This window comes from Aythya marila, assembly GCF_965140915.1.
Source record: "Aythya marila genome assembly, chromosome: 7".
Taxonomy (NCBI): Eukaryota; Metazoa; Chordata; class Aves; order Anseriformes; family Anatidae; genus Aythya; species Aythya marila.
The window spans coordinates 37,246,837-37,263,435 of NC_139048.1; the positions used below are offsets into that span (position 1 = coordinate 37,246,837).

General features: G+C 38.1%; 1 protein-coding gene across 1 annotated transcript in view; it reads right to left on the reverse strand.

The window, feature by feature from the left end:
* Positions 1 to 16,599, reverse strand: part of GRID1 (glutamate ionotropic receptor delta type subunit 1) — a gene marked incomplete at its 5' end in the record, with an annotated part of 538,355 nt that overhangs the window by 35,402 nt on the left and 486,354 nt on the right. Inside the window, 2 exons of the mRNA XM_082765290.1 lie at positions 13,424 to 13,562; positions 14,301 to 14,625. Coding sequence (XP_082621416.1) covers positions 13,424 to 13,562; positions 14,301 to 14,625 — 464 coding nt within the window. The remainder of the gene's footprint in view (positions 1 to 13,423; positions 13,563 to 14,300; positions 14,626 to 16,599) is intronic.

A 16,599-nucleotide genomic window follows, 5' to 3' on the forward strand; every position in this document is an offset into this window, starting at 1 on the left:
ATCACTCTAGATTTCACATAAAGCTCATTTCATCAGCTGTCCATGAAAAATACCATCCACTTTATTTTAAACAACAAAAGCTTTAGCAGAAAAAGCCTCGTGGGAGTTTCTGCGAGGGAAGCCATAAGCACTGGTAGATTAAACTACACTGAATCAATGGAGTTGCAGCCCTTCACACCAGGGCTAAACATTTCCTGATCACTAAAGGAGACAAACAATGCGGGCATTTATGGCTATATATGTGCTTGTAATCATCAGTGGAGCAGAACAGCTGCTACATAAGATTTCAAAGACGCAGGGACTTTCCTCCTGTGGAACAACCAATCAATTGGCATGTGTCACAAACCACGTTGCCATGTCAACCACATACTTTTACTACAGTGAAAACAAATAGTGATTGAACCCCTCAGCAGGTAATGGCAATGCAGCAGCTGCTTATTACAGCAGCTGTTTTCATGATGATAATGGTCATGGCAGCCAATGTGGTGGCATCCATGAGCCCCTGTCTGGACTGGGACTCACTGCCCTGTACTAGACACAACCAAAAGCAAAGCATAATATTCAGTTGTGGATTTAATGGGGGATGGAAACTACAGCCGGCTTTATTTCTGCCACAGGGGAAGGGGTTGATGTGTGTCCCTGCGCCACTTGTGATGGCAACAGTTCTGTCACCCTTCCAGCACGGGGCTGAGACTGTTTCTCTCCCGCTGCCCTAAAGAAGTTTATTAGGGTTCCTAGCATAACTAGCAGGGACCAGTACTGCTGAGATCGGTGAAACCATTCATGTACACCAAAGCACATACTCAAGGGCTAGCAGAAAAAGAGACTAAAAAATAGAAAAGAGAAAGGCAAAGTAAAATTGCCAAATAGTATGTACACAATGTACTAAAGCACAGAACTTGTCCAGTCTCTCCAATTATTTAATTTCTTTGAAACAACTTCCATCAGCCGTAGTTCCTAAGTGCAAAGGGAAAGACAAGAAAACTAAACCAAGCTGTCTTCTAAAATCCCAACACAGCAAACACAATCATTTCAATGCAGATTGAGTGTTTTCACTGGGACTGTGCTCCTGCACAGCTACTGCATGATTAATTCCTAAAAGAATGGAGCAAACAGCATGTATAACCAGTGATGAAACACAAAGCCACAGTTAAAGCTATTAATAAATGACACACTGCCACATTTATGATTTTATTTGTAATTAATCATTGCCTACAAATACTGTATCGGCAAAACATTTGTAGGCTTTGATTACTTTCTAAGAGTCTGAGATGCAACAGAAATGTTCTATACCATCATATGAAACCTCACTTTTTCTTTACTGATCTCAGAATAATTTGCATTTTTGGTGAAGTCAAAGAAATATGGGAAATGTAGGAAAAAAATCCAGACAACTAGTCTGTGTCCCATTGCTCACAAAACTTGTTAATACCTTCCAGCAGTTTATTTAAGAAGAGTGCCCATTTAAAATTAAATAATAAGAAGAAAAGACTTTATAATTTTTTCTGGCTATGAGACTCAACCTTGGATCCAAAAATCAAACTAGATTATCATCATCAGTAAAACAGTTTCTCCTCTAAACAAAATTAGACCTTTGTTTTTTCCCACCCATTGCTATTTCTAAATGATTTCTTTGGGACCACCTTAGCAACTCCAGTTGTCTGCAACAATCTGCTTAAGTGTGACTTGACTTGTTACTGGATCATAGAAGTTGTTTGCTCAGAGCTGACATTCTGGCTCTGCTTGAGCAACACACATAAAGAAATCTGTCAAGAACCTCAAAATAAGCTAAACATCTCTCAATTGTAAGACCAACATGTCTAACTATACTTATAACTTGCCTCTTATCCAAAACTTCTCCAGGCACTAAGAACAAAAGTCACTTCAATTGCCGATTATTCCATTAACTATGTTTTGTTTCTTAGTTGCAAATTGGTATGTTCCCTATAGCAGAAGTTATGTTTACTTTGCTTGAATTTTTTTTTTTAACAACTTTCAAACAATAAGCATCATAGGTAGGTTTCTTAAACGGTAGTACACATGAAATCTAATTTCTGAGGATTTGCATCTGAATCCACTGGCGCCCTACAGTTTGTGATCTCTGAAGGAAGTTTCTGTCACAATCACATATAAGTTTATCTGCTGTCTGATTGAGGGAGTGATTACAAGGGGAAGTCTTTCCTTTAAATTAACAGGGGCATTTACAGGATTTCTCTTCACCACCCTATTTTGCCACGTTTCTAACAGATTAATACATTTGAGATATCACCCATCCAAGTCTGGCCTACGTATTTGCAAGTTAACAATGGTAGGAAGTAGTCAGACAAAGAGAGGTTAGGAATAATCACATTAGAATCTTCTGAAGATGCAAGCCCAGGCTTTCAAAAGCTTGGAGCTCTAGTTTGTATGCTTAGATCCACATTTAAACGACTAAGTCACTGGGCAGATTTTCAAAACCGATCAAGGAAAACTTGCACAACAGCACATCTATAAGACACTCATAGATACATTTCAGAGACTGGAAGGGGATTCAGAGAAGCTATGAGCTGCTCATTCTGCAAATACAGCATAATTGATCCTGCTAAAAAAGCTGGGTTAGCTTGTATCCTTTAACTACATCCCATAATTCATTTAACAGTGAGGAGGAAATAAAAATGCATACAACGCAGGAAAAAGAAAGGTTGAAAACATCTCAAGAGCTCGTAGCGTGTTTTGGAGAAATAAATATCTTTTGGACTACCTTTGAATATTTTATTGTTTTCCTCTTAAACCACTTTGTCATTGTGACCTTTCTGAGTACCATGAAGGGTTAACATGTTAATTAAAGCAAGGTATTCTACACCTCACAATATTAATTAAAATAAAAGCTGCAGCTGGTGTTTAACAGGAATTCAGTCCCAACAGCAGGTTTTAGTCACTTCACCTAAATCAAACATATCATAAAGTTGGCATGAAAATCATATTGTCTGAATCAAACACATCTGGCGACTGACACACGCTTTTACCTATAAAGAAAACAACAAACTACCTCTATTATTTATGCAGATGCACTTTAAATTGTTCACTATGCTGATGTCTTCTATCACTCATTTTCGGAAGCTAAAAATCCTAATGAAGATTAATGATTAAGATCGAGAGGGAAGAAATTACTTTCTTCCTCCACAACTGATGTTATAAGTACCGATACTGCTGCCAGTCTGTTTTGCACTCAGACGACAAAGAGTAGCTTTTTAATTAAATAGAGTGGGGAACAGGTAAGCTTGGCAGCTTGGTGCTGGCTTGCAAAGCCCTTACTCAGGGTGAGTGGTACTTTATACCATGACTGTTAGGATATCATTATACTGTAAGTAGTTCCATTAAAGACCATGAAATCCCAGTGTAGGGTAAGGTCCTGCTCAGTTCTTTATTAATTTTTGATTTATCAGGAGTTGTCTCATCGTTTGGGATGAGGACTGCGGCACAGAAAGCTCTGGGATGCTGCCTGCAGTCTCACAGCTGGGATGGAGGGGCCGGATAGATTCAAGCTGCTCAGATCTCTCGGAGGTACAAAGTGATGCTGGAAAACAGCTTCACACCCTTCCCTTACCACAGGGAATAAAGCAGAAGCTATCAATGTTGACAGAAATAAGAGAAGAAAATAGAAAGGCTCTGAAGAGGCATCTTGATTGCTAGAACATGTGCTGGGTACTCTTGGGAAATCAAAACATAGGGCTCTTCATTAATACTGAAAGCACATATAGCATTCAGCAATTATTATTGATGTCTAATGTGCATGCATTACATATGCATATTTAAAGTCTGGAGGCCCACTTGCCTGTTTCTCAGAGGACCCAAAAGGCAAGTGCTCGGTATGTGGCATACTTCCCACCTCATCCTGATGTACACTGAAGTGAAGAGAAAGAGAGATCTTGCTGTTCTGCCTGCTCCTCCTCACCCCCCACACAAGTCTCACCTGAATACCAAACCTCACACTAGAAACACTGACAGCACCGCATCAAAACCAACTAGCTGTTCCTTATATTGAGATCAATTAGTTTATTGGGCAGCCTAATTTCACACCTTGAAATATTACTTTGGAAATTGTATTACTGCCGTATAAAAGAAACACAGTAGTTAACATCCACCCTGTTCCGACTGGTGGATTTCTGTTCTTTTTCAGATAGATATGACTATTCATAAATCAACTGAATTAAATCAGTAGCTTATTCTCCTGGGCTGGTTTTAATGGTTTAGAAGGCAAACAACTTTAGCGCACATGATTACATTTCTTTTAATGGAACCTTGGCAGCTGCATCAAAATAGTTTTCCAAGGCAACACCATTCTCTTCCTCATCACCAGATGAGTTTGGAAACACGCTGTATTGCATTACATGGGGGCACGTGTGCAGCAGAAGAGAACATTGCTCAGTAAGGCAATAAGCCCAGCAAGTGGAAAGAACATATGCCATACTTCTCTTAGCAACAGAGTATTATTTTCAGAAAACTTTTCTTACCTTCTAGAAAAACTTCTGCAACACAATAATTAGCAGGAAAGAACTCATGCAAATGAATGGCAGCATCTCAGTTTCCAGGGAGAATAAGAACCCCTAGTTCCTTTCCCCCCAAAAGAGATAACTTGTCTCTACTAAAAGTGTTTTGTTGTTGCAGGGTTTTTTATTTGTTTTGCTTGTTTTTAGATATCATCGGGAATTGTTTCTAAATCTCCTTATGAGGATATTCATTTTTTAAAGCCTTTTCTTTAAATGGAAAGATTGGTTTTTCACGTCATGACAAGACAGAGCATTTTTATCTAACTAAAAAGGAGTAGTACAACCATTTGACTCAGTTGAATGCAACAGTTGTTTAAACACAGAGAAGAAAAATCAGTCAAAACTAAATCTCCTTTACAACACTAATGAATCTAGCTTACATGAGTTAAGATGTTACTACACAAAGTTGTTCGCTTCGTCCCTTGTCAGAAGTTCCTGTGTCCACAACAGAACAGGCAAAAAGACACGTCTGTACCCCTGCCATCCCAAACAAAATTTTATCTCTTAGTTTAAGGCTGACTTCCTCAGCAAAACATGCAATAAGAGATTGCATTGAGCTCACCAAAACCAAAGCTGTAATCCTGCAACCTTCAGCATAGGCAGAAAGTTGCCAGATAGGGTGATGTGTGAACAATGCTACTCAGTTCTTAATGCCGAAAGGTAGCTGCGAGGAAGATTCTTTGTGCAAGAGAAGGGGTGCAACAGAATCATGGTACTGTTGTGCATGTTGTCTGTAGGGTGGATCATCTCTTAGAAGGCCTTTTGGCCCCCACTGAGTTCCCACTGACATGCTCAATTTTTAATCGCTGAAGGAAAAGCTGCAGAGCCTTGCTCCAATAAATCAGCTTTTGCAGTGACTGTACAGACTAAGCTTTTAGACTACCAGATTGTTACTTAACTTTAATTGCAGTCTATTCACTCAAACCTCACAACATGAAAGACAGATGGAGCACATCTAATGGAGCACAGGACTGGCGGCCATAGCACGGTGACACTGGTTGGTGTTACCACTCAACCCCTACTCTGGGAAGGCAGCTGGACAAGCAGTCTGCCTGTGCTCCTGCTGGAGACTCCTCCCTCCTCCTTCCATCCAAAATAATCTAAAAAATAAATGATTCAGTGCAAGTCTTTATGCTCACAGTTATCTTGCTGACACAGAATATATGGTAGCAAATAGAAGGAGGGAAAATTACTTTTGCTGTCAGGCAGGCCAGGAATTCTGGTGCTGAATGCACATGGTATGAAAATGGCAGCACCACTGCTCATGTGGAAATGTCGCTGAAGAGCTGTGCAAGAAGAGAAGACTTTTTCTGGCATGAGCGAATGAAGCATTTCCAAAATACACAGAAGATTAATTAAATACATACAGAGCTGGCAGCTCATGTATGTCCTGTCTGAGCCTAGAGCAAGCAAGAAACCAGGTACAACTTTCCCTTCTTACAAGTTAGGTAGAACTACTTTTTACCTTTATGTGCTTGCTTCACAGGGAGCAGGGTACAGGAAGTAACTTTACTGTGATATAGTGCTTACTAATTATTGGTCATTTTGCAAATGCAATTAACTTGTTTGTTCTGTCTGCAGAGATGCTTTCAGAGACATCACCTGACTCCAGAGGACTTTGAAGCCTATGCAAAAATATGCACTATCTTAACACATAATAGAACAACCTGCGTGATTTTTATAATAGGACTCACTGTTACACTAATGACTCTGACCAGCACAGATAAAAGGTATAAAATACAAGTCATTTTACAGGTTTCTTGTTTGCTTGCTTGTTTTCTGGGCAGCTTTTTCACCAGCGTCACAAAGGTACCTACCTACCTTTTTTTTTTTTTTTCCCCCAGGATCTACCTGGCTTCCCACTTTGAGGGCCTTTGTTTAAACATTCTTCTGACAAAGACATATACTGTGGGGCCCTGTAACAATGTTTTTCTGTCCAAAATAAGAGCAAATATAGCCAACAGGCAAACACATGTAATTGTATATTCACATGAAAAAAGCAGCAAAGTAATTTTACTTTTTAAGAAAATGTGAAAAAAAAAAAATTACTTTTGCAATTTTAACACTTGTTCCTCACCAAGACTGCATTTCCAAACCAGAATTCACTATGAAATTTTTCTTATTATTCCTGTTTTTATCCTTAAAAATAATGGCCTGAGGTAGTTTTACAACCAGGAGATATTCAGAGCTTTAAGGCTATCTCTGTCTGAATTGCTGTAGTAATCATTTTTTTTTCCTTCTTAATATCCTGTTATATTAGATTTTATTATCAGTTCATAAAAGACATTATATCAACTTCTTTAGAGAAAAACAATAGAAATATAAATAACCTATTGGGCAAAATTCTGTTACTGTATTTTGTATTGTTTATCCCTTAGGTGTCAAATAGGGGGGGAAAAAAAGCACACACAACAAAATAAGCCAAAGGTATTACTGTTGTAATAAAAAGAAGCCAGACACTATAACGAAGGCTGAAATCAGGGGACAATTTAATGTATGCAGAAACCATACAGTCACTACTCTATGGACAGCCAGTGAATAATCGATATTAACATGAGAAAATCTGACATCAAAATCAATGCAATCTGAGCCAAGAAGAAGAGATTGCATATCAAATCTTGAGTTTGAACCAATCCATGCAAGTGTTGATGGGCTTTCGTGAGGGTTACTGCTCTTGCTAGATTTTCACCCTTCCAAAGCAAAAAACCAAACAAACAACAACAAAAAAAACAACAACACAAACCAACAACCAACAAATCAACAAAATCAAAAACAAATTTTAAAAATGATGTTATCACCTGCACAGATGCTAGATTTTGCTAACATCATATCCAAATAATTTATTTCCCTGGACTATATGTGCATCAAAAGTTAATGCCTCAATCCACTTAAGACACAGAACTTCCCAGTAAAAAGAATAAATAAAGAGATGCTTTAATACAGGTGCTGTAAAGGCAGAGATGAAAAGGGTGTGGAATCTCAAGGCTCTTGGCTTTCCATCGATCTCCAATATATGCCATCTTTTTATAATGGCAACTGGAGAGGTGGAATGCAAGTTTGATTTTCAGCTGTTTATTTTTCCCAGAAAAAAATATCCCTGGGAAATATTTACACTTCCATGCTTGCCTGCTTGCTCAGCTACAGGAATTATTAGGATCCATTTTAAACCACGGTTGAACAGCATATACCAACATGCAGAGAGACTTTTAAGAAGCTCCAGACTTTGTGAATCCCTGGACTTCCCAAAAGCATCCAATGGGCCACACCACCAGCAGAAGGGAAATGAAAAGATAAATGATGGAGATCCAGCACTGCCCACAACACGGTGTCTTGTTCTGAACTGTGCCTGGAGGCATGCTGCTGAGTGCTGCTGCCCTGCTGCACGGGTTGCAGAGCATTTCCCATGGCATTTCTTCCACATGCTCTAAAAAAGGAATATTCTGGAAATTAAGAAATATTTTGAATTTTTGTCCTTGCTCACTCACTTGCATCTTTTACTATATTTTACCCTTCATTTTTACGGATGAACTTACTTAATCCAGTTATTTAATGATTGAAGCTTTTGCTCACAGGCCTTAAATAATAATCATGATAATTATTTTTTATCATGCCCATTCATACGTGCCTCCTGTCAATGTGCCCGAGGTGCTGCACAGACACTACAAACCACAGTACAAATTAAACATAAGAAAATTAAGAAAAAATAAAATTCAGTGAAATGTGTAGAAAGCCACGTGTGGTATTAAGAACAGAAAGGCTGCTTTCAAACAAGGAATTTCAAGGCAAAATAACTGCACATAGAGGGAAATTTCTGTGAGCTTCTTGCTACTAGTCCTATATGAAATCCATTTAAATACAGCAGGTAAAACCTTTGTTTATTTCCTTCTAGCTGGCATCTTCAAAATACTTTCCTCATTTTCTTTTAAAACATTTTGAGATATTTTTTTTTAATGCAACCCAGAACATTTATCTTTTTTGATACCTGCAGAGCTATAATAATATGGTCATTTCTGGCCAAGATTTTTAAAGTAGCTAAACTGACAACATGCCATGTAAGATATGAAAAAATGTTACTCTGTTATACAGAAAGGGATCCGAAATAGAGGAGGCTAAGCTTGCCAAGATCAAACAAAGCCTGTGGTAGAAAAAGAAACTGCACCCAAGTCTTCCAACTGCCAGACTTATCAACCCTACTAGGCTGCAGTAAATTTTCCACTGTCACCAAAACACATGTAATTTGGGGATTAAAATGCAAATAAGGAAATGCTAGATCATGAAAAAACAACTGTGACTATAAAAGCATATATAACACTTTTCTATGCAACCCATGAAAGCATATATACAGATGCCTTTAAGAACCTCCATAGCAGCCCCAAATATTAAGTATCAATTTGATAAAATCTTAAATTTAAACTCTTCAATTTGCAAATAGCTTACTTTTCATGTCCTATTTTTTCTTGCATGATTCATACCTCTTATCAGACAAGCTCTCCTAAACCTGAGTTTACAAATATCTCCGCACTACTGAACTGTATGTAGTCTGCTTGTTAACAAGAAATGAAGCTGGAAGTTCAGTCACTGCTAATTAAACTCATAATTACAAATGGAAGGTCAGACAGCAGATCCAAGGGCTGTTTGAAAATGTAATATGACAAAAGAAAGAACAAACTAATGTAGTAGTTTAGCCCTTATTTGTCAGACTGAGCCATTAGAAGGGTTCTCAGCTGCACACAGGTCTGATTGCAAATATAAGAATATAAATAATTTCAGTTTAAGCAAGTTTGTCAAGGATTAGCACAGGCTACAAACACTACCTAGATTTCTACTTGAAAACAAATATTAACAATTGCTCATTACCAAGTCAGAAAGTGGATCACAGCCCTGCAGTCCGAGCTCCAAAGTGGTTGCACCAGCAATTTCTTTCACAGAAATGCCATCTCCTTTGGAGCAGGGTAGCATCTCGCTCCCCTGCCCATACATAATCAGGAAATTTGCTTAAGAATACACTGCCCTGTCTGCGAATCTCCAGGAATGCGGAAACCCTACTAGCAACTTGAGAATGGAGGGCAGTCTGGGAAGGTCCATGGTGTTTTCTCCTATCCCTGGTCTCCTAAAGGGCCTAAGGTTCTAAGGTGGGTCTCAAACTCTGCATTCTGACTGCCCTTACTGTCCTGTCACAGTGCGGCAAGCGGTGGCCACCCGGGACGTGCAAAGAGCAGGGCAGCACCTGCTGACATGCCAGGAGGAGGGCCAGCATCTCTCCTCATTATCACACTGTGAAGTCCCTGAGGTTTCTGGAAAAACCAAGGAGGAGGTGTTTGCTCTATCCAAGATAAGTACGTTTCTGACATGCGATCTGGGCACCCGGACAGCACAACACTTGATAACCCCTTAGGGATGTAGGAAGTCTCTTTCAGGAAATACAGAAATACAGGTAGCACATCAGAGCTGCTTTCCACCATGCCTCCTTACCCAGGTATTTCACCTTTCTGTGAACCACAGACAGATTCTAAAACTCATGGTAGGGTTGAAAAGCCTTGTGAGATTATTTTTATTTTTATTTTTTTCAATTTTAAAAGCCTTCTTTATCAGCAGGCTTTCATGACATGCTAATTTAAAAAATCTGCCTTCCAACAGTTCAACACTGCTTCAGTGAATGTCTCGCCAAGCCCTTTCTAATAAATACCATTTATGATTTCTATGACACACTTGTTTTGCAGTGAAATTGTGGAGGTAGGTATCACTGGGTTGATTGACACCTAGTTATTCAATAAAATGTACTTCTATTCTGCTAGTCACAGACTGCACATGCCAAAATTGATGCTGAAACACTTATTAGCTATTTTGGAGGGGGCTTGGGAACAAAATCAGTCTTGTAATGAAAATCTTAACTATGTTGCAGCTTCTGCAGCACCATAAAACTCTTTTCTCCCCTGCTGGCAATTTAACAGCAGCAATTCTGAACACCAGAAGACTTTCCTATGGAGGGACAGACAACAGCACACACTGTGCAGACAGGGTGTTGGTTTCTTAACCATAGGAATAATCTCAGATGGATTTGGTACTTCTCAGCTGGTGAGCAAATTTTCAACTATAATTCATTGCACCTCTTTGAGTGGGAGCAAATGCATTTCAAGAAACTATCCCTTTCTGAATCCACAAAAGATAAAATACAGGCAAGTGCAAAGGCAAATTTACAAAGGTAAAAATACTCATTCCACATCATACCACACTGAAGCTATGTGCTACTGGATCTGAAAGACCAGGCCATGATGCATTCATGTAAGGCAATAATTTACTTTCTCAGAAAACATATTTGTTTTAAACCTGAGACTACAAAAATGAGCAAGATGTTTCTCCTAATGACTGATGACATGAAAATATTTTCATCATGGCTTAGAAACAGGTAGAGTTTCCACATCCAGAGAACCTACTTCTTTAACACATCGCCTGTCTCCTGGGGCACTAGCAGTTTTTCATGGGAGGGTTTAGACCAAATCTCTTAGAGTAGCACGATCTCAGGGAGATTCTGCCAACTTTGTAAAACAGCCATAAACACACTAAGACAAGCAAATCCCTTAACTGGCTTAGTTATGCCAACTAATCATCAACCCAGAGTATTCTGACATCTACCATTTCAGATTACCTGAGGAAGGATTTGGGTGCCTAAGCCGAAGCATCTGGGACCACTTTAAATGCCCCAGACCGTATGAATAATCCACATTATGGCTGAAAATAAATAATAATAGAGACCCCTGCCCTGAGAGCCAAGTAACTGGACCACAGGCGGTGAGTCTTACAGCAATTTAAGTAACAAAAAACCTTTCTGGTTTGGCACATGAATTTATCTCTGGTGTTTGCAGACCACAGTAGTGTTTCCTACTTTCTGTATCCTCTCCTTGTAAAGTGGATGCGACACTGGGAACTTGGACAGTGGCAGCCACCACTGGGTATAGAAAGACACATAATCATGATTCTTCAGTTGTAATCTCTAATAGTAGAGGGCAGAATGGGCTCTGATGTCTTGTGACAATGTCAAGCAGCCCCATTACCCAAATAACTTATCCTTATTACAATTTTTAATAAGAAGAGGAATCAAAACCACCTGTAGATATTGTAATAGGTCAGCCTCTAAGGTCTGATTTACTCATCAAGCAGCTTAGTTCTTAAATCCAATTACTTTTTTTTTTTTTTACTTTTTTTTTTTTTTCTTTTTTCTCCAGATTCCTCATTGCATTTCATCACACTTTTGTCCTTTGAAATTTGCTGAGTTCTGGGAGGTGCGCAGTAAACCTGACAATTTCTTCCACCATGAAGGAACAAGAACTTTCAGAAATCATTCAGAAGGTCATTATTCAAGCCTTCCAGACAACTGTTTCTGTCCTGGGTTTCAAGAAAAAATTATTCATTGAGCTTAACCTTGGTCCTACATTGTAGGATGAGATCTTACAGTCGGGTTTCAGAGATACTGTGCACTAGTTTAAATCTCTTTAGTTTCTCATGTCATTTCCAGAAATTACTTGCAGTTCTTATTTCTATTACTGTTAAAATTTACTTATTCCAACCCAACTAATAGAAAATTCATTAAAAAACAGAACTTTTCATTATTTTGGGCTCTTTTTGTAATAATTTTAACAGTATATATATACAAAGCATTGTATTACGTGCATGTATGCAATGGCAATTATTTCTGTCCTTCTGTGCAGATAACATAGAGAAAGCAACAGCATTTTTGTTGTTGTTGTTTGTTGTTTTCCTCTAAGAGACAGTCTCTTAGACAGCTCTGTTTTAGGTGCTGTGCACAGATTCCAGTCCCAGTTTTCCAGTGAAACACCAAATGAGATTGACAGAGTAACTGTGTCACTCAGCAGCACCTAAAGTCTTTGTCTCAGCATTTTCTAGGAGAGCCTGTGTTGCACTGCCTGTCTTCTAGCCACCTCTCCACTCAATTGCTGTCAGATCAAACAGGAGATACCAGACTAATTCTGTCAGCAGTGAATGAGGACAATAAATGGTCCTCTCAGTACTCCATGCCAGGGTGAAGCTGGAAATTTTGCCCATGTTTTGAGAGAAAAAGGGGAAATTTTGTTTAACTGTTACATTTTCCAAAGAAAAACAAACAAACATTAAACATGCCAACAAACAACCAGCAGCCCTCAGGAGCTGCTCAGAGGCCTGGCTTATTGAAAATATTCTTGTAGGATACAGATTAGTAGGCAGGCAGCGGGGGAAAAAGTCAAAGGTGCAAGATAAATTGAGTTTGTTACAGAAGCTGTAATTTATCATCACAATATTGCCAACACAAATGTAGCAAATTATATATAAATTTAATCAAATGAATGCTATATTACATCTATTATCCTGGAGTCAGATTTGGTTATCTTTTCCTCTGTGAGAAGAAGTCTTTTCTGCAAATAACGCCATGGAATCAGGCCATCTATACTTTAAAAAGTCCACTTGTATCATCTTACATGCAAACAATAGCATAAACATCAATGCATATCAAAATATCGAGAAGATGAAATCACACATTAAAGGTGAGAAGCAAAATAATATATAGTTCCCTAGAGTAGTAGTTCCCCTCTGATGTTCAACAAAGAAACACGGATAGCTGAAGCACTTAGATCTCTAGTTATCCAAAATAAAAATAAACATGAAAGACAAATCTTCTTCAAAAATACACAATTAAAATGCCATTGTCCTTTCCATTCACTTGAGGGTTGTGGGAGTGAAGGAGAAGGGGAGGGGAGGGGAAAAGAGAAAAGCAGTCACTGAAAATAAGAAGAGTATTTTATTAGAGAGTTATCTCCTTCTTGCAAGAATGAGTGCTCAAATGCATAATACATTTCTGTGAAATCCAGGTTTCCAGCTTCATGTTAAGAAAAGGCTCTTACCTGATAGGATTATCCATCCTTGATACTGTGAGAAATGCTGCTAAGTTTGCTGTGTAGGATGAGCACACGATAAGGGTGAAGAGCCACCAACTTCCCATTACAATGCGCATAGCCACAGAATTGACAGTAGATTCACCCCCTACAAGTAAACAGGGAAAATTAGGATGTTTCAGGAACTTCTCCCCTGCGTGCTCTGATATGTTGAACTTCGTTGGGGTAACCCTATGTATTTGTGCATCCCTTTCATCCCTTTTGCTGTGAGCTAAGCACTACTTCCATTACAACATGTAGTCGACCTCATGCCCTGGGTACTGTTCTAGAAAATAGTCATTCAAAATGTTTCCCTCAGGCATTATTCAGGATCAGACATACAGAACATGAATAATATTCTAAATAAGGAAAGTTTAATGGTGAAGCACCACTAATACCCTGGAATTAAATCATTACACAGTGTTCAGAACATTTTCCTATTAGTTTCAAAGAACAGAAAGATAAACTGTATCATATTAGTTCAAAAACTTTTTTTTTTTTTTAAATCACATTTAAATGATTAGAAAAGGTGTTAGTTTCTGAGTTTGAGAAGTATTGTAATGTTGAGCCAAGCAGCTCTGCCGTTTATTTACCAAGTGATCATTTTCACAGTGAAAAAGTCTGTCAGGAATGGTTTCACTAGACTTTCTGAAGAACAGAACAGCGTAACATAATCTCCCAAATATACCTACTTCCCACTGTTCATTACCTGGGATAATAAAACATATTACCTCCTTGTACAAACCTTCTCTTGCATCTTTAGAAATACTCTGGCCAAGAATAACATGTCCTGAAATGCTCTAAACAAGATAGAACACTTCAGTGGTGTCTGTAACAGACTATGTACCTTGCTGAACGAAGGCGCCATACACAACCCAGATGGCACTGTGCAGGGTGGAGGAAGCAGAAGGGCTCGGCTGGGAAGTGTTCTGTGCCCTAACTGCCTGGATCCGGTTCAAGACAAATATTAAGACACCAACTATAGGGATGGCTGCAGCAATACAAGCCCACACCGCAAAGTCAAAAGGAGCAAAGAGAGAGAAGATGTTGATTTTCTCTTCGGGCTTCTTGATGAGGATCCCCACCGAATAGTCCATGTATCGCTTGCTGAAATCCACTACACTCTCTCTTTCAGGTGTTATAGTGATGGCTGAGATTGCTAGATCTGCTCTCTGCAAGACAAAGACAACAGGTCAGATCTCCTCCTTTCACCATGAATTCTGCTAGCATAAGCCTTCAATAGAAGCTTTTTTTAAAAAGCAAGTGGCTCTGTGCATATCTTTTTAAAATCTAACATTTAGACAAAGTAAAATAAATTGTCTAAAAAGTAAAATCAGAATCAGTTTTATCAATCAAACATTAATTAATTGCATTAGTTTAAAGCATAACAGTGAAATGTAACCTGTCAAATATTACAGAACAAAAAGAGTCACCGTGACTCGTCTGGAATGAAATGCAGTTTATTTAATCTTTAGGCCTCACTTCTTTTCCAAATGATGCATAAACTCTAAACCATATTAAGCCAATGCATTGCAAGCAGTAAGCAAGAAGCACCATCAATACACATCTCGCAGTTCTATCACTGCTTCTTTTACTCTACTGTCATCACAAGATTACTGAGAAAAAAAATCCTTACTCCTTCCCCATGCAAAATTTATTTAGTTTGTGTTTTTAGTATTTGTGTATTGTGACGAGCTAGTGTTTGCTATTCTACCTGCCAACTTCCCATATTAATGAATGGATTTCATATGACAACTGGGGAGAAGATTTTTGCTTTTACAATGAATAAAGTGCCCACAAAAACCAATAACTGTAAGAATGCCCCAAAGGAAACTTACCTCCTGGAACTGCTTTGACCTCAACATTTAAAGTGAACAGAAAGTGTACAGAAGTGTACATATACAAAGTCCTTTAAGAGTATGCAAACTCAATGAAAGATAAAAGTATTTAATAAATAAGATTCCCAAAGCTTTTAAGAGCTGCAATTGGTTTTTGATTATTTTCCCATCTTAATCAAAACAGTTTGCTACAAAAAATAAAATGTACTTTTTGTTTCTTATCTCTGTGTTTTGTTGTGAAAGTAGGCCAAATATTAGGTTAGGGAGATCTGCTTTGAAATTCTTTGGAGGCAGTGGAAAAGCTAGTAGCAGAAATACTATTATAAATATTTTGTTACTTCAAAGAATGCAATTTCCAAAGAAATTTCACAGGATTTCTTACCAGATTTTTAAGTCAATGAAATTCAAATAGCTTATGTCAATGCAAAGTAAGTGAAAAATCCTTTATATTTCCTAGCACCAACCAAGTATATCCCATTATCATACACATGTTTTCAATTGCTTTAATTGCATCTATTTCTTCCTAAACATCTACTTACCAGACACTGAGATGCCTACTTACTACATAATGAGAAAGCTTTCACTTTCAGTAATAACTGCACTGTAGAAGAGTAACCTTTTCTACAAAGGGCATAGACATGGAATATTAATTCCTTTGATTCTCTGTCTTGATTAGCATTTGTCCCGTGTCAGATAGCAAGACCATGAACAAAATACATTTTAATCTCATTCTCCTGGAGATTCTAAACTATAGACTTTCCCCATTTACTTCAACAGAGTTCAATTAACTTACTCCTGATTTGCAAGACTTTAATTAACAACAAAATTTGGTCCTCTTTGTATTAAATGTATGAGTAATCCTGAGCTCAGTTTAAAATTCTGGTCCTTCAAAACACTTCTTTATGGTGTATATTATTAGTGATACTTTTCCTACTTTGGAATTATCAATTGATCCTTATGAAACATATTGCCACACAGTGATCCAAAGAAAGTCATACCTACAAGTCATGTATCAAATATATAATGACAAAAAAATAATAATTAATCATTTAAGAATACATACTTTCTGTACTCACTCACACACATGCCTCTCTTTTTATACTCTTTTTTGACATCTATATAAACAGATTTACATTGACATAATATATGTTGATACCAGGTGGGAGTAAACAGACCGACACACTCTATAGCTCCTACCCTATATAAAAGGTCTTAAATAGCACGGTTTAGACTACACTTAAGCCACCCACAGCTCCGAAGAATTCTGTACTGGCTCTTTGATTCTAATTCAATCTCCTGTAATTTCCA